Genomic DNA, 24799 nt, shown 5'->3' on the forward strand with positions numbered 1-24799 from the left:
TATTTTTATGGGGAAGAATATTCCTGTTAAAAAATGAAATCTGGAGAGTTGAATTAAATTTCCAGGTTATAATGAAGTCTTGACACTGATTCCAGGCCTCTTCTAAAATTCTCAGGAAAACTGTTTAATGCCAGAGTCAGGGATACAGGCAGCACATTCTTATGGGCTAGGCCTGTAAGGCTCTTCCCTCCCTCCACCACCCCCACTTTTAGAGTTTGTTTTCTGAGTGAAATTACCACATACTTTAAGTAAGTGGTTGAAAAAGTCAATTTATCTTCTAGAAGAATAACAGGCACTGAATCACACTGATGTACCTATTAAACATCTATTTCAGGGATGGTTAGTTTAGTAGGTTATGTTTTGGTTTCCCAGGCTGTGGATTATGAGGCTTTCACATGTTGTGAAGATATCATTTGTCAACTTTGGTCCAGGATGGTGTGGGTGTCAAGGATGACTCCCAGGCATGAGCTTTGGATGGATGAGGAGGCTATTTATTGAGATGGGAAGAGGAACAGGTTTTGGGGGTGGGAGGGTGGAGATCATGGTTTAATTTTGTACATGTCAGGGCTGAGATGCCAGGCTAGCACGTGAGTAGAGATGTCTGGTAGTGTCTGGAGCCTGGAAGAAATGTCAAGGCTGGAGTTAAAGATTTGAGTCATGCCTATGTATAGATGCCTGTGGGTGTAATGTTGGGATGTGGTTGGGTAAGAGGGACCTTGATCCCACTCCCCACCCCTCTAGTCATCTAGCTTATAAATGTGTCATTCTGAAAAAAAGGTTTGCATCCAGTGGGTTAGAATCCAGTGACTGCCAACTTTAACAATTCCGCTGAATTGGGACCTGCAGTCTATTCAAACTCTCTTGGTAATTCTCATACAGGTATTCTCAGATCATATTGTACAGATCATGGCATTTGATCATGCTGCAAGAGAGACCATGCTTCTAGGTTTACACCAGTATAAATCTGTTGTCTCCTAATGGAAAGAAAACCCTAGTTACACCACAGCTTTTAAACATTACTAACCAATTCTAAAAATAAAACAAAATTCATAGACCCTTATTAAAAAAATAATATGTCACTCACCTCTTCTTTGTGTGGGGCTCAAGTATGGGAACAAGGTAGCCAAATACAATAACAAGGGGCCTGGACACTGGAAAACATTATGGATCAATGTCATATATAATCAAAATTGTGACAAAGTGTACAAATATAAAACACCTCTTTATTCACCTTATATATTCATCCTTTGGGTGCTGGCAAATGACTGTTGAATGGTCCATCATTTTGTATTAGTGACATTTCTTCTTTGGTTTATTAACCTGGATAATAGAGAGTTAATTCAGGAGATGATTTCTTCTCCATCCTGAGGTCAGTCCACACCACCAAATGCCATGTGTCAACACAAAGCTTCTGGACCCTGAGGTCACAACACTTTGGTAGTTGCGTGTGGTGCTATGTTCATGCTGTTTGCTGTTCTCACTAGGGTCTCTGCTGGGAAGGAGTCCGTGGTGTGGGGGGCTGCTCAGTCACTCCTCTGGAGCCCTCTGCCATTTCTTCAGTGGCATGATTGCTGTGCCTCCAAACCATAAAGCCGCAAAATATCGGGAAAGCCCCACTGGACATCTCAAGACTAAAAAGAGCCGTGGTTACATTCAGCGCTCACATCTCTTCCCTACAATTATCCACCACGAGAGGGTCATTTGATTGCACACTCCCTCCGGGGGATCTTTTGGATTGAAATAAACATCTATTTAGGTTGGGTTTGTGGGTTCTAGTCATCCTCTTTGTGACAGTAATTAAGGTGATTGATTTGGGGGCTTCTGGAAATAATAGAGTGAAGGCAACATCATGTCCTAGTTATTGGATGTTTTAATTAGTAATCCAAAGAGGAGAATCAAAGGAAAAGGGAAGTAAGATTATTAAACGAAATAAACAATCATGGTTTGCCCTTTGTGCCAACAGTGCGTTTCGTACTGGGAGATTTGTCCCGAAGCATATTGTACATACTTCTGCTCCCCTTGACTTCGTTCTGTGTTTCAGGTGATTTGCAGAACTGTTTGTATTTCAAGAGTGAGAAGATGCTGGGATCCAGGGATCTGGGGGCCAGAGTCATCATTCAGTCTTTTCCGAAGGAGCCCAGCTGGGTCCAGTTGAAGGGAGTGCAGTTCCGGGACTTGGGGCAAGCCTTCTGTAAGCATGTGAGCTCGCTGACTCTGGTGGGAGCTCTGAGAGGTAAGGAGGCCCAGGCATAACGTCTCATTTTTCTTTCCTCTTCCATATTCTAGGCTCTCCATGCAGGGGGTCCTGGTAGGTGGTATGTGGGGACATGGGAGGATCAGAGATGGATAACTATACCCTAGATCTGTGGTTCTCAAACTTTAACATGCCTAAAAAGTCACTTGGGGAGCTTATTAAAATTCTCACTTAGAGACCCTGCTGAGACAAATTCTGATATAAAGTGGGCCTAGAGATCTGAATTTTTTTTTTTTTTTTGTGGTACGCGGGCCTCTCACTGTTGTGGCCTCTCCCGTTGTGGAGCACAGGCTCCCGACATGCAGACTCAGCGGCCATGGCTCACGGGCCCAGCCACTCCGCGGCATGTGGGATCCTCCCAGACCGGGGCACGAACCCGTGTCCCCTGCATCGGCAGGCAGACTCTCAACCACTGCGCCACCAGGGAAGCCCCCAAGATCTGAATTTTTAACAAACCTTCTTATTCTGGAACAAGTAGTCCATGGAGTACCCTTTGAGAAATGTCACTATAGGTACAACAGATGTGGAGGGAACCACACAACTCTGTGTTTTGAATCCTGCCACTACGATTTACTGGCTTTGTGACTGCAGGCAGATAGACATTGAATAGCGTAAATCATCAATCAAGGCTAGCGGAAAGCACTTCGTGAAGATGTCCTAATGAAGAGGAATCTCCTGCTGGGAAAATGGGAGAGAATGACTGAGAACCAGGCACTCTTCCAGGGGATATAGAGCGGGCAGAGTGTGCAGATCTTGGCCAGACCTGAAGAGATAGGAAGGAAGTAGGAGACATCCAAGGCAGGTGGGAACAAGTAGGTAAAAAAGATCAGAATCAGAAAAGAGGAATATGACCAGATGTACTGATAAAGGCTCTGAGATAAAGTTGTAGGGATGTGGGAGCATCCAGGGCAAAATGCCAATGCCAATCTGATATACAGAGATGAGAGACTTGGGTGCAGATGCTGAGTGATGAGGACAGCAGCTCCGTTTCACAGTTATGCTCCCCAGACCTCAGCACCTCAACACCCACATATGCAAGCTTTGCCTTCCTGATAGGGTGGTGCTCTGGGGGTTGATGCCTGGCAAAGCACATCAGGGCGTATTGGAGGTTCAGGTGGGCCTTGAGAGGTGCTGGGATTTCAACAGGTAATGACAAAGTAATCCTTGAGGTCATTGAAAGCAAGATCCTGGCTAGACAGCTGCAGCATTTTTTTTTTCTTATTTCAAATCATCTGCATGCCAAGAATGTCTACTTATCCTAATTTTCCAGATCTCTTCCACCTTATTTATTTCTTTCTATGCCCCTATAGGAGGATGGTTCCTCACATGGCTCTTTCCCTAGTACATCAGGACCATCAGTATCTTTGTGTCCTTCTCTCTGTTTCTTCTCACGGTGCTTATGAGGCTGAGGAATATTTGATGTGGGCCGGTTCCAGTAGAATTGAGGGGAGTAGTCACATATGAGTTATCAATGAACATAATCAACCCCTCCATCAAAAATTCACTTAATCTGCCTCCTCAACCTCTGCTTCAGAGTACCTGCACTTTTTAAAAATTTATATACATTAAGTTTTATTTGAAAAAGGGGTCGGTGCTTAACAAAAGTTTGAAATCCACTGAATTAATACATTATCTCCTGTAGGTCTCTGTTAAAATGCAAATGTGTTTCCTGGGAGGGGGAAACCCATTAACACAGAGGTTAGAAACTTCTGGCATGCTTGCCAAAGAATCCTTTATTGGTTCATGCCCTACAGACTCCCATGACCTGTATGACCAACTGTCCCCAGTTACTGGAGTTGGAGAGTGTTGGAATCTTTGCACGCAAGCTGCTTTTAAAGGTTTACTGAACCCTGACCTCCACCCACAATAGATAGCTCTGTAAACGCATTAGTACTTCCTGGTTGTTCAGATGGGCAGGCGTATTCTGATGGAGTGATGTTATAGTGGAGGTCTGGAGTCGGGAAAAGTCTGCAGCAGGCAGTGTTTCCTACGTGAGTGGGTATGGATGGGTTAACTCACTGGTGACTGATGTGAGGGCATCTGATACTGGAGGAGCTGAGGTCGAGAGGAATCTACAGGCTCTGTGTCTAGGGGACATCATAGTTGAGAATTTTATTGAGAGTCCCAATTTAAAAGTCGAATTATTACATAATCCAAAGTCATTTTTCCAATACTTCAGACACTTGGTATTGATATAATCTCTCTCACTACCTGGAAATAATACAAAACTCCTTTTTGAGGATTTATAATTTTACTATCCAAATAATACATCTTTATTATTATTATTATTATTATTATTATTTTTTTCTTTTTGCGGTATGTGGGCCTCTCACTGTTGTGGCCTCTCCCGTTGCGGAGCACAGGCTCTGGATGCGCAGGCCCAGCGGCCATGGCTCACGGGCCCAGCCGCTCTGCGGCATGTGGGATCCTCCCAGACCGGGGCACGAACCCGTATCCCCTGCATCGGCAGGCGGACTCTTAACCACTGCGCCACCAGGGAGGCCCCCATCTTTATTATTTTAATGTGAGTTTCCTCCATCAGACTCAAGATACACAAGTTCAGAATTTACTTAGTTTTATTCATCTTTATGTCTCCGGCACAAGGCACAATTCCTGAAATATATAGTTGATACTCAGTAAATATTTATTCATTGATTGATTCAGTCCACATACATGATTTATGATTTGGGGATCATAAAATATGCCATGGAGCCAGTGTAATGGTTTTCCTAAAATGTCAATGTCTCTTAATATGGTAGAGGGTATTTCCCCTTCAGTTTCACAAACCACCGCATTCAACGGTGGTTATATTCAATAACTTTGCTATATACCTGAAACATTGTAAATCAACTATACTTCAATTAAAAAATTACTTCATAGCTCAGGAAATAATGACTACCTCTCCTCATGCCAGAGGCAGTTTTCAGAGATCAGTGTTGGTCCATAAGCAGTGCTCTTCACATCGTCCTTAACATCTTTTGAGCTGCTGTCCACCATATTGTGATTAGAGTAGATGCCAAAGAAGACGTCCAGTTGGAAATCTTGACGGCCATGTATTCCTCTGTGGTTTGGCCATACTGTCTCTTTCTCAGGTGGTTTTCTTTACTAACACGTGGTCCTTGGATTCCACCCTGCTTATCTTTGGTATCTTTGATGTACCTTGGTCTGTGCTGCCCATTTTCTTGATTTGATTTATGCTGCCAACTCCGTATTTCTTGAGTTTTATATATTGTGTGGGAGAATGTTCTTAGTTATATTCTGGCTTGCTTTGGAGATGATTAACAGCATGTGAGGAACCTTCGAGATTCCCATCTAATTTGTACCTTCCTCTTTTCTTTTCAGGTTCCTACATGCAGGGCTGTACTGTGTGGCGATCTTTCGGCAGAGGCCTCAGCCTGTCCAGGACCTTGGGCCTGAAGGTGGACAGTAACGTGTTCTACGATATTTTAGGCCACACACTGCTGGTGGGTAAGTGAAACAAGCTTGTTTAATTTTGGCATTCTGGTGGAGGACACATCATTTTCTAAAAGGAATCATCCCCAAATTTAAATTTCCAATTTGTAAAAACTTTAGCCTCTGGTCATTAGAAATAGGCCGTAGTTAAAAATTCTAATTTTAAATTTAGTCATTACTGATTGGCTAACTAAGCTTTACCAATAGGAAACTGATTTTTTCTTTTTTATTTTTATTTTTTAAATTTTATTGAGGTATAGTCGATTTACAACATTGTGTTAATTTCTTCTGTACAGCAATGACTCAGTTATACATACATATATATATATATATATATATATACATATATATATATATATATATATTCTTTTTCATATTCTTTTCCATTATGGTTTGCCACAGGATATTGAATATAGTTCCCTGTGCTATACAGTAGGACCTTGTTGTTTATCCATCCTATATGTAATAATTTGCATCTGCTAATCCCACACTCCCAATCCTTCCTTCCTCCACCCCTTCCTTGTCAACCACAAGTCTATTCTCTGTCTCTGAGTCTGTTTCTGAGGAAACTGATTTTTAAAGATGGCATTTCAGTTCAGATTAATAAATATATAATGGGAGATTTTAAAATTTATTGTCAGTAATTTTAACAATAATTCGAAGTCACATAAATAGGTTTTTGTGCAGTCTCATGGAGTGTCAAACCTGGATGTTGAACAAGGAGTTAGAAATGTTGAATTCTGTTCTTTGCTGCTCTTGTGGCTTGCTGAAGAAGCCCATGTTTCAAGAATCTTCTAAATGGTCACTTGTATCCACTTTTGTTTCCTAAAGTTCATTCCCCTTGCGATGCCTAGAATTATCCTTAACAATCTCAGATTGCATCATGTCACTCCTCTCCTTAAAGCCCTTTAAAAACTGCTTATTTCTCTTAGAATACAATCCAAAATCCTTACTCTGGCTTTAAAGACTCCCTTAGTGATTTTGCCTTTATTAACCTTGGTACACTTATCCTGCTATTGTCCTCTCGTTGTGTACTCTAACTGCACGGACCTATTTTTTTTTTTTTTTTTTTGCGGTACACGGGACTCTCACCATTGTGGCCTCTCCCGTTGCGGAGCACAGGCTCCGGACACGCAGACCCAGCGGCCATGGCTCAGGGGCCCAGCCCCTCCGCGGCATGTGGCATCTTCCCAGACCAGGGCACGAACCCGTGTCCCCTGCATCGGCAGGCAGACTCTCAACCACTGCGCCACCAGGGAAGCCCCGGACCTATTTTATTTTAATTCTTTCCAAAGACCATGCTTTCTCCTGCATCAGGGCCTTTGCACGGCTCTTTCCTTCTGCTCATACCACTCACTCTTCTCCTGTAAGAGTGTCTCCCCCACACTCCCAAGGCAAGTCCATCTGTCTGAGCTCCTTTACCAACAATCATTACTTATTGATTTAAAAATTATATATCATGTTTCTGATCATGTGTTTTACCACCAGATTTCATGTGAACATTGTCCCCTTCACACTTAGCACCTTAACTAGTGCATTTGGAGTTATATTTGTTGAAAGAAGTGAATGTATTAATGAACAATGGGTCTTTGGTTATATTGGAATAAAAAAGCAAATCAGAGGTTTTCACAGAAAGTAAGACTCTAACTGTACTTGTTAGATAGTGTTGTCTATTTAAATAAATTCTGTGATATCATCAGTGAGAAAATGTGTATGTTTCATTTAGGAATGATCTGTTAAGATCAACACTAGAAAGCTTCTAACCCTGAGAGGGAAACTGTTTAGTGGGAAATTATGGATCATGTAAACTAACTCAAGCTCGAAAAGGCAAAGAGCTAAGGACAATAGAAGTCATCAGGTGAAAGAAAGTCTTTTGGTTGGAAAAGGACAGCTACAGGGCAGTCAGACTAACACGTGGAGGATTGACTTTGCTTATTCTTACTTTTGTTGCTGTAAGAGAAAAGTTTTTTGAAACCTGGAACAGAAATTCAGGGAGGTACCCTAACAATATTATTTTAGGAGGAAACAATTATATGGAATAGACATTAACTAGGCAAGGAAGAAAACCTGCAGGAGGAATTTGGCCTTGAGTGCTTGGATATCATGAATTGGAGGCTCTTGACATCTACTGCATTACAGGTGATGGAATTAGAATATCTGTCAGTGCATTTTAGATAATGTACTCAATCCATGCAAGATGAGTTTTCACACTCAGACTCATGAAGTGACATGGGAAGCCCAGACACCTAAAGACCTAGAAGAAAGGGGGTCTGTGGGGTTGCTCTGTGTGGATACCACGTAAGTGGCTGATCTCTATGTAGCATGGCCTGTGCTCTTTTATTCTCTTCTATTTCAAACCTCTGGTTTGACTGTGAGGGTCTCAGGTCTTGTCCAGCCTGTTCCTCCAGGACATTCCTGCTCTTCCAGGGGAAGAGAAGGGCATGCAGATGGCTGGTGGCCAATTCAAACAGCTAAGGATGGGGCTGGACCTGACACAGGGGTGTGTGACATTTAACTACAAAGACAGTCAGACTCTTCCTAAGAAGTAAAACGGTAGATCTATCTCTTTGTTATTATTTTTTTAATTTAAAATGAGCTTCTGATTCATGATACTCTAGAACTAAAAAGTTCACATAATATGAATCTGTTTGTCTGGTTCATAGATAAAAACACAACACAAAATCAAGACAAGCCACACCAAGAAAAAGAAATAGTATTTCAGCATCTCTCATTTTCCTGGGTGGCATGAAACGTGCTGAGCTAACATGATCTTTTGTTCTTAGGTACATCCCCCGAGATAAGTTATATCCCTTGGGAGGTTATTCCTGGAAGAGAAAATGGTAAATATGTAAATTGGTTTTAAAACTGTTACCATCCATTTAAGTCACATACATTTTATAGACAAGCCTGCTGGCAGTATGTTAGATATCTTAAATTTGTTGAACACACTAGATGTTTATATATATACATGTACGTATATGCATGATGAGAACTATAACGTGTATTAGTAGAAATAAGAACGTTGAGTTGAGAACATTTTAATTATGTTGGTGAATCCCCTTTTCTTAAATTAGACTGGTCAGAACAGGGGAATATAATAAGAAACAATGTGATCATCAGTGTTTCTGGCGCCGAGGGACTTTCCAGTACTGAAATGATGACACCCTCTGGTATCTACATCCGCGATCCCACCAATGTTGTAGAGGTAAGATCTTCAGCTCCCAGGACGGTCAGAAATGAGAGGCATAAAATTCACTCTGGAAGTTAACCAGAGTGGCAGCATCAGTGGTGTGGTATGCAGCATCTACTAGCTGCACAATGGTAACAGGAAACAACTTTATGATTTTGGGTTAAACAGTGCTTCAGGATAAATGCTATCACTTCCCTCAGAATTCCCATGAACACCCTTTGAAGCAATATTTATACAAAGCAAAACAAAGTAGATATTGATTATTTTCTGGTCATTTAGATTAATGCAAACTAAAATATCTTCCTGAGCCGTCTGCTGTGGTTGCTGAATTTGGTCTCGATTCCAATAATAATTACTTACTAAATCTTCACTATGTTACTATACTAATGTGGTCATATTGTTGCCCTTTAAGGATGTTCAAAACTGAGGGTCAGCAGAGTCACGAGGTGCATGAGATCACATCACATTCCAGGATGAATGAATTACATTTGACCCTTGAACAACACGGGTTTGAACTGCATGGGTCCACTTACACTTGGATTTCTTTCAATAGTAAATATTACACTACCACACTATCCACAGTTAGCTGAATCCTTGGATGTGGAACCATGGACACCGAGGGATCATATATATGGAAGGTGGACTATAAATTATATGCGGATTTTTGACTGTGTAGAGAGTTGGCACTCCCAACCCCTGCATTGTTCAAGGGTCAACTATACACTCTGATGGCCTTGGTTTTTATCCAATTATTTAATACAACTTAACATTACTTCTTCTTGGTAAATTTCTCTCTAAACACTTTAAGAAATTAATTTTTCTGGTAGTTTAACCATAGATCCGTGAATGAGGAATTGCATCAGAGTAGCGGGAAGGCCATTTAGTTTCCCCTTTTCCAATAATTTTGTCCCATGGACCATCTATGAAAGGGTTAAGGGTCTCAGTCTTCAGGACTGGGCTCCACATACCTACTGTGTCGTGACAGTTATGCCAAGTTTCTGAGGACCAGAGAGAAGGAACTTCTCCCTCTCTGATCATCTGTTTTTAATTACCCCCAGCTGAATAACCCATAATAAAAGTCATGGTTATCTCCTCAACCCTCTGCCAGACTCTTTTTTTTTTTGCTGTACATGGGCCTCTCACTGTTGTGGCCTCTTCCGTTGTGGAGCACAGGCTCTGGACGCGCAGGCTCAGCGGCCATGGCTCACGGGCCCAGCCGCTCCGCGGCATGTGGCATCTTCCCGGACCGGGGCATGAACCCGTGTCCCCTGCATCGGCGGGCGGATTCTCAACCACTGCGCCACCTGGAAGCCCCCGCCAGACTCTTAATTACCTTTATTCCAAGCACAGTGCTTACACACTATTTTCGGTGCCTAATGGGGGCAGCTAATGTGCCAGTGAGGACAGGAGGCAGCAGTGCATGGATTGAAGGAAACCAACCTGTAGACGCAGAACAATGAGAGTGACGTTTAACTCGTTGGTGACCACAGGGCTTGCTGCACAATTATGCCAGCAAGCTTTGGGGACTAAAGAGTTATGTTTTTGCCTAGTTTCTTGGGTAATATAATCTTGACTACTCTGAAGTAGTAGACCCTCAGGGTTGCCCAGGTCATTTTCCTTCAGGAGGCTGGAATGTATCTAAATCCCACATTGAGTGTCAGAGGTGCTGCCTGGCTTTGCTTCACTGGGTAGCTCATTGCCTCCTGGGTGGGTGTTCTGGCTACTACTTGACTAGTAAGAAATGAGCTGACAAGCAGTTACCACAGAGAACAGTATGTAGGCTCCTTTAAAAACTAAAAATAGAGTTACCATATGACCCAGCAATCCCAGTCCTGGGCGTATATCTAGTTTGAAAAGATACATCACCTCAGTGTTCATAGCAGCACTATTTGCAATGCTTCCAAGACATGGAAGCGACCTAAGTGTCTATCAACAGATGAATGGATAAACAAGATGTGGTATATATATATATATATATATATATATAAATGGAATATTACTCAGCCATAAAAAGAATGAAACAATACCATTTGCAACAACATGAATGGACCTAGAGATTATCATACTAAGGTGAAGTAAGTCAAAGAAAGAGACAAATACCATATGATATCACTTATATGTGGAATCTAAAAAAAATGATACAGAAGAGCTTACTTACAAAACAGAAACAGCCTCACAAACAGAAAACAAGCTTATGGTTACCAAGGGGTAAAGGGGGGAGCGGGGTAAATTAGGAGTTTGGGATTAACAGATACCAGCTACTATATATAAAGTGGATAAACAGCAAGGACCTACTGTATAGCACAGAGAACTATATTCAGTATCTTGCAATAACCTATAATGGAAAAGAATCTGAAAATATATATATATATATGTATATATATACACATACAAATATATATATGTATATATAACTGAATCACTTTGCTGTACACCTGAAACTAACACAAAACAAACAAGCAAAACAAAACAAAAGAAATGAGCTGGCTATATAGGTGCAGAGAACCAGAGAGCCACCTACAAACTTATAGGTCACTTTGCAGATTGACCTGCAGAACAGTGCCTAGAAAGCAATGAAAAATTTGAGCAAATTTGAGCTCAAATTTGAAAAATTGAGCAAATTTGAAAAATTTGAGCAAACAAACAAATTGTTTGTTCTCTGCTAGATGCCTTCCCTTTCCATCCATTTACTTTCTTCCTCTTATATCCACTTTACAAAATTGAAAAATAATACAATGCATGTGTTTGGAGAATGAGATTTTAGTTTAAGCTGGTAATGTAAATTCATTAAGTATATTCATTAGGTAAATCCCTGACATTTTCATCTTCAATGATCTTAAAATTCTGTAGTTCTCTTTTCATTAGCTTATTAACTTTTAGACCTTAGCACAGCATCTGAAATGTAATAGTTGCTCAGTAATAATTAATGAAATATAATGAATGAATGGCTGTAGGTATAATTCCATAATCAAAGAATAGGGGGAAGAAAAAGGAAAATAAAAATAGATTCCAAGATCCCGCAATCATTTTGATGACTGACAAGTAAGATGTTTCATCTGTGTCAGCATTTAGATCCTGTGGAATTCACCTCTCAGTGTTAAATTTTGCACAGTCCTCTCCAATTTTGCAGCTGCGCCACTGGGGTTCCACTGTGCTGTCTCTTTCATAGTCTATTGTCTGGAGTGTGCCACAACCAAGGATGTAGGTGTGGCTGGGAGTATATGTCAGAACCTAAAAAGTAGGAGCTTCTCTTAGTGCCACCGAAGGTCATTTCAGTCAGTGGGCAAACAGTAAGCTAGTGTTTATTAGGTGTGTCCTATGTGGATGATACACAGAGTGCTTTGAAAAATATATTTTAGAAATATATTTTTATCCCAAAGTGATAATGAGGCTACAATAACAACGATAAGGGTGGCAGTGGTAGTGGTGAGGGGTGTGTGTGTGTGCGTGTGTGTGCGTGTGTGTGTGTGAAACCTGTCCTCTTCCAGTGTTGTTCTGATGCTCAAGAGAGAGATATCCCTTATATTGTGAGGAACTGTCTCACGAGGCATGGCGTTTATGTTCTGATCTGTGAGTGGTTCAGAGCTGACTGCCCCTTAAGAGGATGGAGCCAAGCCTTGCATGTGGTCAGTTTTTGTGACCCCTTTACCCACCTTGCTTTTCAGTTTCCTTGCAGTTTGGCAAAACATTTTTTTAAAGCCACTGTATTACTGTGATTCATTAGGCTCTTTCTTTTTTAAACTTTTAATTTTGAAATAATTTTAGACTCAGAAGTTGCAAAAATAGAACAGAGATTTCCTGTGTGTCCTTCCCCCAGCTTCCCCCAATGGTAACATAACCATAACCATCGCCATAGAGCAATGGCAAAACCTGGAAATGGACATGGGGACAAGACTGTTATGTAAATGAAAGCCCTTATTTACACTTGAAGGTGACCTAATCCTAGTGGCTGGGCAACCAATCCAGAAAGCCTAAACCCTCTCTCCTACATACAGAAGTTGACTTTAAAATCTCTGGCCTGGCAGGTAGACAGGAAGAAACGGAGCTGATCCTTAATTAAGTCTCTGCAGTTATTTGTGGTTGTACATTGTTCCTGGAATGCTTGGACACAGAGCGTAGGACCGAATGCTCTGCCCAGTGCATGGAATTCACCTGGGCTCCCAGGAAGCCATCTTTACAGTTCACTCACCCTCAACCCAACCCTGCTTGGTATAAGGGGATTTCAAGTGCGATATTCCTTTTTAGTTTTCATAGCCACAAGTGGTCTGCCTGCCTCCCTGCCCAGGCTGCTGCTGAGCCAGGTCCAGGGCAGTTTTTCTGAGAAGCAAAACCTGAGCTTTGTGCCTTCTTGCTAGTGAGGACTCAACATGATATTCCCATCTGAATGTACAAGGAACTTGGAATATTCCTTTGTATACTCCTTAGATAGGCTTTGCCAGGCTTTGCATGCATCACCTTGCAGTGTCCGGAGCACTTCATTTCCAGGCTGTCTCCCCACCGCACTCCAGCATCTGAGTCTCTGACTCCTTTATGGGTGTTTCTTATCTGTCCAGAGGCTTCGTCTTTCCAGGAGACATACCCTGTGTTGACCTCAGGCTGGAAGGTCTTTGCTCTCCATCACTGAGAGACTGTTCACTCCCAGAGCTCCAGAATATCCCATGTGTCTGTGGGCATTGGACATTTCCCACGACCAGACCCCTGTTTAGAACAGCCAACAGAAACCCCCTGAAGACCAGCCCTTTGAAAACATCCATTTAATTTGAGGGGAATTTGTTCTGGTTCGTGAATCAATTTTGTAAGGAATTCTGTGTTTAAAGGCCGATTTCAGCTCTCTAGCTCTCTCCACTCAATAGCTAATGTATATTTAAGAGCTGCCTGAAGGGTTAACTCATTTTTTTTTTTAGTGACTACAGATGCACACCACAAGGAACTGGCTTACTTGGGCAGTTAATTTCTCTCTGGAATTTCTCTTGCTTGAATGTCCATAATACATTGACTTCCGCAAAGAATTGATTTCCACACAAAATTCCCTGCTTGCCTTAAACCCTTCCCCACAAGCCGCCAGCTGCCTGCATACATATGTGGTTTCTGCTCACAAATCGTTTGTAGCATACCCAACTGGAATGCAGAGTAAAAAGAGCTGGAAAGTAATGTCATCTGACTGTTCAAGTGCTTCTTTTAAAAGAAAAGTGAGCCTTATTGGCTAACAGAAGACCGAAGTTGCAATATCCTGCCCAACTATAAATGCACTTGGAAAGCATTTATATATGACCACCCAGATGCTCCAAAAATACTGTTGACACCAGGGAAGATGATTCAACAAATCTGTTCATTCATTCAAAATACATGCTCTCTGAGCACCTGTATGGCCAAGGTGATGAATGAGGATGAAGTCCTTGAAATATATTCTGCATATGTTTGAATCTTTCCCTTCCTCATGGAGTCATGGTAAGGGTTTAGCATCTTGTTGGTAATGAAATAGAGGTGTACGTCCAAGTGAGATGATCATTTCTAGCCTCTAGTGCACCTTTCTTTTTTTTTTTTTTGGCTGTGCTGCGAGGAATGTGGGATCTTAGTGCCCTGACCAGGGATTGAACCCAAACCCCCTGCAGTAGAAGTGCAGAGACCTAACCACAGGACCGCCGGGGAAGTCCCAGTGCACCTTTCTTATTGTTTGTATACTTGCAGAAAAGGTGGGTGTTTCAGAAGCCCCCATTCCCTAACCCTCAATTCTTATATACTCATGGCCTTTCTCATGGCTCATGGGGGTGGTAGAGACACAACCACTCAACGCCGGCTGTGTGGAAGGTGGAGCTCCATATGTGCTTCCCCGAGGAAGGTTCCAGTGGTATAATCATAACAGAATCAACAGCCATATTACTTGCTTGTGTTTCTATGAGGGCACTTGTATTTGGTGCTTCTATTGGATGCTTGTGTTTACCAGCCCAATGACAGTGATTATTCCAAAACTGAGGATCATAAGTGCAAGTCTTGTTTTCTAGCATGAGGGAAGAATTGAGATAACTGATCCAATGCCAGTAAGTGTTCTTACTGGGGGAGTGTCTAGTGGCAGATTTGGTTGTTTAAAAAGATATAAATACCCTCCCAGTAAAAACTGTCAAAGTATTCTTATTGTAATTAACCATGTTTTTATGTTTAGGTTGGTCTTTCCATCAAAATTTGGAGATGGGATACTGGAAAGTGGGTATGGGTTACTTCAAGAACAAGTGAAGACTTTAGACTTTTTTTTTTTTTTTTTTAACCGTGCTTGTATTAACATTTGGGACCTCTCACATTTGTGAGAGGCTATCCTCTATATAACAGCATCCCTGGTCTCTATCCACTTAATACTAGTAAAACCCCTCTCCCTCTGAGTGTGACAATGAAAACAGTCTCCAGAGATTTCCAGATGCTCTCTGGGGAACAATATCATCCCTGGCTGACAACCACAGCTCCAGACTCTGCCACCCCAAGATAACTGGGGTCCTAGAGATGGCCCAGGTGTCCTGAAGTCATGTTAACATCTTGAATAGTGATTCAGCTTCATATTCAATGATGTCCAAAAGTCACTTTTAGTATGTGGTAAGACACGTGATTGGAATTTTAAGTGGCCTCAGAAAATTGGAGAAATGCTTAGAATCCAAAAGAATGAAGTGCAATAAAGAATGGGCCACTAGTGCACAAAGAAAGAAGGTGATCTGTAATGGAGTGAAAGAGGAGGCATGGCTGGTGGATTACAGATACCCAGGGTAAGAGAGCCTTCAGTGCCCACAGTGAACTAACGGCTGATGTTCAGGAAACGGTACCTGTGGTTGTGTCAGCAAGCGCTGGCTCCCCTGGCCAGGTCCCAGCTGCTGCCTGCTGGCCAGGCCTCCCATTTCAGTGTCAACTCTTGCCCTCATTCATACTTCCCCAGAGGCTGACGACCTCCAGGTGCTGGGGTACTGGTTCCTATTCTCACGTAAGCCAGGAGTTGAGTATTGTTTGTTTTAAAACATCCTATTTCAGTTTTTCTTCCATACTGACTTTGCTTGCTTCTGTGTGCTTGTGCATATGTGTGTGTGTTTGTGTGTATGTGTGTGCGCACATGCGTGTGGAACATGTGGCACTCCCAGAGAGGAATAGACTTTTAAAAATCCCCTTCTGTAGGGAGTACTGCTATATAATGACTGTCAGTGGGTCACCCAAGTTCAGAGGGCTGACTTTAATAATACCTAAAGTCCTTTCATTTAAGAATTAAAGCCAATTAAATATTAGTCTAGAATGGCTGAAGCTATGGGATGAAATGAGTTTGCTAACCTAAGGATAAACAGAGAACAGCTATGATTCAAAGGGTGTGATTGCGGTCTTTGGTCTTAATCCTTACTCACAGTGTAGTATAATAAACTCCTCGAGCTCTCTAAAAGGCTGGGAGGAAGAGCTCTGTCCTTGAGTGGGTCAGAACTTCCTCTTTCAGTTCTAACCATTTTCTGTGTCTCATCCCAACGTGCATATCCCTTAACATCTGCACTGATATTAAATAACCATTGCAGATAATCTCAATTTTTTTTCTTCTGTTCAAAGGATCAGAGAGAACACTCTGTGGAGACTTGGCTTTAGGGACGACTTTGCTCCCAAGTATTTTTTACACACTAAAGAGGAGAGCTTGTATGAAGTGACACAAGTAAGCTTCTCACTGTGGAAATTTACAAGGACGTTTTAACATGAGATGCCAGCTATCGAGGTGGACAAAGTACAGTCAAATTGAACTGCCTGGAGGAAGAGGAATGAGCATATATATATATTTTTAGATTTACAATGTTGTGTTTAATTTCTGCTGTACATCACAGTGACTCAGTTACACATATGTATATTCTTTTTCATATTCTTTTCCATTATGGTTTATCACAGGATACTGAATATAGTTTTCTGTGCTATACAGTAGGGCCTTGTTGTTTATCCATTTTATGTATAATAGTTTGCATCAGCTAATCCCAGACTCCTAATCCTTCCCGCTCCCCCACCCCTTGGCAACCACAAGTGTGTTCTCTATGTCCGTGAGTCTGTTTCTGTTTTGTAGATATGTTCATTTGTGTTGTATTTTAGATTCCACATATAAGTGATATCATATGGTGTTTGTCTTTCTCTATCTGACTTACTTCACTTAGTATGATAATCCCTAGGTCCATCCATCCATGCTGTTGCAAATGGCATTATTCCATTCTTTTCAATGGCTGAGTAATATTCCAGTGTGTGTGTGTGTGTGTGTGTGTGTGTGTGTGTGTATCTCTATATATCTGTATATACACATACCACATCTTCTTTATTGGAATGAGCGTATTTTTGAACCAAGGTATATCAATATACCTTGGCAGCAAGTAAGTGAAAAAGCAGAATGAGCACATAGAAGAGTGTTTCTTTCCAGCAGCCTTATTGTAATGGACTGACTATGATTTAACTATCCTTAATTTCCATAGGGAAACAGGGTGTGTGCTGCTGGCTATGGCTACTTTTTTCACCTTGTGACCAACCAAACATCCCAAGCTCCACTTCTTTCCTTTACCCGGAACAGTGCACATTCTTGTACGAGGTAACTTGGGGGAAGTTCATCTACATTTTGGGTGTAAGCCTTATGGTTTAACATTTTTTTGCACAACACTCACAGAGAGGGTTGTGTAATGCTTGGCATCCATGTGAAATTTAATGATGTGTCTGAGTGAGCATCTTGGATAATAAATTTGGTGGTGAAGGGAAGGGAAAGAGAGAGAGGTCACTTGAAGGGGCATAGGACAGAGGGCACCTTTTGTGGCCAGAGGAGAATTCAATAGAGAGATGAATTAAACTCCCAACAGACTGGGGGCACCTGGGAAGCCAGAGTGCCTGAGCTCAGGAGTTGAGTGGGCAGATGAAGTTTGGAGAAGAGGCTCTTTGCCTGTGACTTGCACACTGAGATGAGAGGAGCTCGTTCAAAGTCTTTGCTATTTAGAGGATAAGGTCGTCTGCTAAGAGCAAGGACTGGGAAACATGGTGGGAACATGGGAAAAATGTGAACTTCAGAATCAGTCAGGCCCCGATTCAAATCTGGACTTTGAGTAAACTGCCTTTTTTTTTTTTTTTTTAAGAGTTAGATCCTTTATTTGTGAAATAGGGACAGATCTCTAGTGAAAGTTTGATGTGAAAATTAGAGATGACTTCTATAACGCACCTAAGAGAACATCTCGAATATGGTAGGAACTCAATAATTGATATAAATAATTCTATTAAACAGTTTATTTATTTATTATTATTATTTTTTTGGCCATGCAATGCGGCATGCGAGATCTTAGTTCCCCGACCAGGGATTGAACCCACACCCTCAACAGTGAAAGTATGGAGACCTAACCACTGGACTGCTGGGGAATTCCTCGATATAAATAATTCTGATAGTAGTTATGTTAATAATAGTGAAATAATACTGCAATGATGGGAAATGATAAGGAGCGTGGAATAAGGATTAAGCACCATTGCTCCGCCATGTTGAAGTGCCAGCTGAGGCTAGAATTAGTACATGTGTCATGAAATTATTATTAAGATTATGAAGTCTTTTATCTAGCAGCTCTCAGCAGCCCTGGGATGTGAGGGGAGAAGGTATCCAAAATAGCACAATGCTAAGGCATTTCAGGGAGAAGCACAAAAGTTGCAGGGATTACAGGGGCTGATATCTGCTGTTGCAGCCAAGGGATGGATCTAGAATGGACTGATGGAAGAGTGAGGCTCGTGTTCTGAAGGGCTAGGCAGGGGGATCCAGGCTCCTAGGAAGGGGATGACTCTAGAAGGGCTGAGAGAATGGAATGGGACCATGGCAATCTGTGTCTTGTTGAGATGCAGGAGCAGGTCACAGAGGGTGACAGAAGGGAAAGGCTGAGGGATAGGCAGTGACAGTCAGAGAGAAGGCTCACAGGTCTCCTCTTCACTCTCCCTTATTCAGTACCTTTAGTTTTATATTTTCCAATGAGAAAAAGTGAGACATTTGGAATGCAGAAATTGGCTGAATTTCACTCTTTATCTTTCTTCCTAGGTGTGGCCTCTTTGTATACCCTAAGTTTCAGCCAACTTGGGATAATGTCACTGGTCCCACCCTGTTCCAAAATTTCACGGTTTGGGGAAGTGCAGGTGGTGCCCAGGTATGTTTCTTTAGTTTTTTGTTCTTGTGGTGATTTATTGTACATCTCTACTTAAAGGGGGATGATTTGCTGTTGGGGGAGCCTTGCGATATTCTCACAGCTTTAAGGAGCCAACAGCATCATAGGTGTGTGTGAAATAGTTGTTGCATGAACAGATTCCTAGTCAGTAAGCCAAGGTTAGTTCATTGCCTGTATGGCGATTTTCCAGCAGCTCTAATAGGGAACAACAGAATCGAAGAGATTTGCAACCAAGAAAGATCATAGGGGTCATCTGTTCTTCCCCTCACATGCCTATTTAGAGAGAAAAAATTAAGGTTCAGAAAGTAAAGGGACTTGCCAAAGGTCACAGAGTTTGTTAGCAGCAAAACCAGGTGCAGAATCCAGACTCCAAAAGTTGTGCATTTGATACCCTAATATCCTGAATAGTACATGTTTCCATTGTAAGGAAAAGTTCTGTTCATCACTGATACACAAAAATTCCAGCTCAAGGTGGCATTCTTACCTTCATCAATGAGCCAAGTTTTCTCCTATTTTCCTTGAAAGGAAACAATGTTCATGTTATCCATTTAATTTTCATTATTTCAGTGATGTCTTATAAGAAAGCTTTGTATGCTCACTATTACCAGCACCATATAAAAATTATCCAGGGTCACTATTTGGTGCTACAGAGAGAAAATTACATACATTTGGTCTCTGCCACGTAGAAATAGGGAGCCTAAGATACACAGATGAAGAAATATATCTATAGGGCATTCAGTAAATAGAATAAAAACATATAATTAAGTCACAGTAAGAAAGTTAGGCATTTATTTCACCTATCCAACATAAGGAGAACTATTTGGGAAAGTCCCAAAATACAAAACTGGGTTAGCTAACAGGAAGAATCCCTATTGTATTAAGCATTTTCTTCTCATTAAATTTGATAAAGTACTTTGTTTCCCATAAGCATTATAAATATAGAGGTGACAAATCCCTCTTTTTCAGGGAAGCAATTCGTGCCTTGCAGAAGGGCTGATGCCTGTAATTAGGTAACAACTGTTGTCAAGTTATCAGTTCAGATCGTAACTATTTTGTTTACATAAACGTGTCTTCAAAGATCTATTATTTTATAAAAGCTGTCAGCACATACATAGTGGGAAATGCAAGCTATTCAGTTCTTGAAAATTCAAGCACAAAGACTGATCGACAAGTAGAAGCACTATACTGTGATAAATCAAGGCTTCCTTGGCCTTAATTAATAGGGAACTCCCACTTTAAGGTACGAATGTAAGCATGACCCTATTTAGTAAACAAAGAGGCGACTATGTAAGGTTAACTGGTAGTCCTAACAGCACCCTGATTTTCAGGGTGGTTGAGCTGAGGCCTAGGAAAAGTTAAATGTCTTGCCCAAGATCACATAATTAGTTAATATGAGTGCTAGGTAAAAACCAAGGGCTCTGTCCCCCAAGCTAGTGTGATTCAACTCTAACAAGCTCATTTTGTTAATACTTGATCCTTGTTTAGGGTCACTAGCCCAAGCTGTCATCATTATATATGCATATAACATATTTTGAGTCTGTAGTCATGCTGAATTACTTATTTCATATTTACAATTTTCGGACAATATTAGTAAACATATACAACACCGAGGAAAATGTTAAGTACTGGAGTTCTTGGATGCTCTGTTTTTCTCCGTTAATTTTGTGTTACTTGACAGCTGCAAGTTTACTTTAGGTACACGAAGAATTCACATTGACCTTTTAATGCATCAGTTGTTAGGAGGAGAAATAAAAAGTACAGAGGGGATGTTACCAAAGCACTAGTTAGTGCTGACCTCACGGCAACTTTGGGATGCCCGCACAGATATCGATGGACAAAAGCTGCTTAAATATGGTATAGCATGCTTGTTTATACTTCATCAATAATTACAGAAGCTACAAGAAGTCTGCAAGAAAACCCCAGCCTCAGACCTTTGACATAATATATGCTGTTGTTTTATAGATTTTTAGAAGTAGCAATCTTCACCTGAAAAACTTCCAGGTTTATGCATGCAGAGATTTTGGAATTGACATCTTGGAAAGTGATGCAAATACTTCAGTTACTGACAGCTTATTACTTGCTCATTTTGCCCCCAAGGTAAGTGCCTTCGTGTGATTCTTTTATGTTGTCCATCAAAACAGAATCACATGTGTTGGGTCCCCTGGTAATCCAGGATATGTAATTTAAATAGCATTCTTTAGTAAATCTTGTATTTAATTGGTCAAATTGGGAGGCGCTTTTGATTTGTAACAGTGGTGATGTTTATCATAAAATTCAAATATACACAAAATTTCCATGTAATGTGTCCATGGACATCACAAAAACCCTGAGTGGTTCGCAGAACTCTTATTTGTTTGCAATTTAGCATTATTGTCCATACAATTCAATAATAAGCCTAATAATTTTAGGGTCATTTACTCTAACTTCACAAGGATTATGAGGTGATTCCATATCGTCTTTGTGCATCTGTGGTTTGCCGAGTTTTGACATCAACATTTTGTTCATAGGGTTCTTACTCTATTTAGGGTCCCTGCCCCAGAAAAAGAGGTGATATAATTTATATTGTTTGCTTAATATACTAGGGTTTCTTATGTGATTCCCTAATACTTGCCTCAGTGTGGGTTTCTACATGATAAACATCAACCTATAGATGACTTCCCTGCCACTGCATGGCCAGGGGCCCAGAATGTAGGTGAGCCTTAGAGGACTTCCTGGATAAGAAGTACTAGTTCTCAAGGGAAGTCCATGGCTGCCATTAGCTTCAGACCTATAATGGGTCCCCCAAGTTCTTTTTCTTGAAGGAGTTACATGAATATTAGTGTCACATTGTCAGAATAATCATAGATGGAAGGGACCTAGAGTACTTCTGGGGACCAAGGAAAGAGCATTCTCTTTAGTTTGTTCCTGAATGCTTTGATCAGCTGATATTTAAATGATAATTATTGACTTTCGAACTTCCCTTGACTATTTCATAGCTATAGATACAAACATTAAGAGTAAAAAAATCATTTTCTTACTAAGCTACATTCTCCTATATTTAATTCTCCAACTTCCTTCATTACTTCTCTTCTGAACCATTCTTTTAAGGAGGGAAATACCTGCCAGTTTTTCCTTTTCTCTGAAAGGATTACCACCTTGAGAGATTATTCTTCTTTTCAGGTTGCATAGTTTTCAAGAGAGCATGGGACCCAGATTTAGATTCTGTAATACTGGTTGACCCAGGCCCTTAAATTTCTCCGAAATAACCATAGAGCAGATGCTAAAAACAAAATGCCCATCAAGCTGAGTAAATAACTGTCCTGGCAAATTAATGTCACAACATCCTAACTGATGCTAAATAGACATCATAATTAATGGGAGAGTGACATAAGTTAAAAGATAGATTATGACAAAAGGGTGCTTATCATGAGACAACAAAAAATAATCTCACCCCGGGGTGTGATTCACCAGCAAGGTAATGCAACTGAGGGCTTCTGAGTCTCCTAACAAGTAAGTGCAGAACCAAAGTCCCTGGATGGAAAATGTTAAACAGCTTGTTCTAGGAAAGGTCTAGATCTTGGTTAGGCATCCAAATCATAAAACCATGCAACTTTAGAGGTAAATATTACCTAAGAGTTGGTCTAGTTAGAACTCCTGAATTTACAGATAAAGAAATGGAGGCTTTGGGAAGTCAAATGATTGCCCAAAATCATGCCCAGTATTGTGGAGCTAGGACCACCTGGATATCTTCCCATGCCTGGTCTAATACTCGTTTAATTACATATGGAAAATGGCTTTGGCAATAAGCATTTATTAGTGCCTACTCCAGTATTCTCTGAAGTGTTTTTCATTGAAGGCTGGTCCCAAGAGAGGCTCTGAGAAAAGAAAGATTCTTAGGTTAATTACATACAGGATATGCTGTTTACCATCCCTCCCATCCCCTGCAATTCCATTGCATATTAACACTTTAAAGTCTTGGCAAAGTTCTAGAGTTCAAAAAACAAACAAGAAAAATATCTATGAATCTTTAGTTAACACAACATTGTTCAGATTTATTTGGGAACCACTTTATTGCTGTATAAAACTGTGTTAATTGTTTTTTTTTTTAAAAAGGAGGATGCCAAACCTCTCTGTGGTTGTGGAAATCTGATTTTAGCCTCTTTCTTTCAAACCTGCCATTTCTTTAGGAATTAAAATTTTCAGAAAATTTGGCTTAACTGTTCTTAGACCTTCCACCTACGTATAATTGGTGACACAATTATCAGTGAGTCTTTTAAAATTTATTTTTATTAAAAAAATTTTTTTAACATCTTTATTGGAGTATAATTGCTTTACAATGTTGTGTTAGTTTCTGCTATCAGTGAGTCTTATTCTAAAACAAACACTAGTTTCTGGAAGAAAACTAAGTTTTCTCTGGAAGAAAAAATGGATTTTTTTTCCTTTAGGCATATTTGTGTATGCCTCATACCCAACATTACCTTGTTACTGAGGTGGGTAGAATAATTTTCAATGAGGATGGCTTTATTATGCAAGAGAAAGAGGTGTGCTAACCATCACTATACATGCTAGTTTGGTTGTGTGGTTTTGTTTGTTGTGTGGTCCTAGCCTTCCATCTAATTAGCACCCCTTTTCACACTCTTCAAGATGTCCTGATGTGGATGTAAATTATGGTCATCCTACTTTTGGAAGTAACTGTAGGATGGTTGCTTTTTTGTTGTTATTGTAATTAATTCAAGCAGATGATACTACTTAAAAAAAATGTCTTATTCAGACAGATGCTGTTGGGGATGCTTCATTCTTTCTCCTATTTGTCTCAGGGTTACTCCTCATCTTCACTTGTGGATTTCTCTTCCCCAGTTTAGACCTTTCATCTTTTTGTTTGTCTAAATTCTATCGTAGGGCCCCTTCTTCTCTCCATATACTTGCTCTCCCTGGGAGAAATCTCATTTTCTCTAGTGGTTTCAGTTACCATCCACATGCTGATGTCTCCCACATATTTGCATTTATTTCCACCATCTTATTTCGTGCTTTCAGTTTGCAACCCGTTTTCTATGTTTCTTTTTTTCTACTTTCGGAACTTGATTTGTCCTGCATTGAATAATATCTTTTTTATATTTACTCATTCGAACGTTATTCATTCTGTTATGATTGTTCACGTTGGACTTAAACTTGTGACACACCTGCTCGTCTTCACAAAGTCTTAATTACATCCACACTTAATTACATGAGCCATGCAAGGACCTTAAACTTCTCTAACTTCTTTCTTCACCCTCCCGTCTTATACGTTACTTTTCTCTAGTATTGTCCCATCTTTTAAAACAAATTGTTTCATGGAAATATAATGTTTATGGGGAAAAGTGCACAAATCACAAGTGAAGAGCTCAATGAATTTTTATAAAGCAAAAACCACGTGCATACCACCCAGATCTAGAAATAACACATCACCAGTTCCTCAGAAACCCCTTCATGCCCCCTCCCAGTTAACCCCCAGCCCCCAAGCCAAAGGAGAACCATTATTCAGACTTCTCAGACATAGGTTACTTTCAAATCTGTTTTTGAACTTTATATAAATGGAATCATAAATCGTGTAACTCTTCTGTGCCTGGCTTCTTTGGCATAACATTATGTCTGTGAGATTCATCCATGTTTTTATATGTTGCAATCATTTATTCTTCCCATTGTTACGTAGTATTCCATTTTATGGATTCTATCACAATTTTTTAAAGCTATGTTGCTGTTGATGCACATTTGCTTGTTTCCAGT

At 40.6% G+C, this 24799-nt stretch overlaps 1 protein-coding gene across 1 annotated transcript in view; it reads left to right on the top strand.

Moving 5' to 3' along the window:
• PKHD1 (PKHD1 ciliary IPT domain containing fibrocystin/polyductin) overlaps positions 1–24799 on the top strand; it is a 426879-nt gene that overhangs the window by 179581 nt on the left and 222499 nt on the right. Inside the window, exons 39-45 of the mRNA XM_060110064.1 lie at positions 2042–2233; positions 5597–5722; positions 8491–8547; positions 8782–8912; positions 17354–17466; positions 18934–19039; positions 21020–21154. Coding sequence (XP_059966047.1) covers positions 2042–2233; positions 5597–5722; positions 8491–8547; positions 8782–8912; positions 17354–17466; positions 18934–19039; positions 21020–21154 — 860 coding nt within the window. The remainder of the gene's footprint in view (positions 1–2041; positions 2234–5596; positions 5723–8490; positions 8548–8781; positions 8913–17353; positions 17467–18933; positions 19040–21019; positions 21155–24799) is intronic.

Source organism: Mesoplodon densirostris, chromosome 10, assembly GCF_025265405.1.
Source record: "Mesoplodon densirostris isolate mMesDen1 chromosome 10, mMesDen1 primary haplotype, whole genome shotgun sequence".
NCBI classification, from domain to species: Eukaryota; Metazoa; Chordata; class Mammalia; order Artiodactyla; family Ziphiidae; genus Mesoplodon; species Mesoplodon densirostris.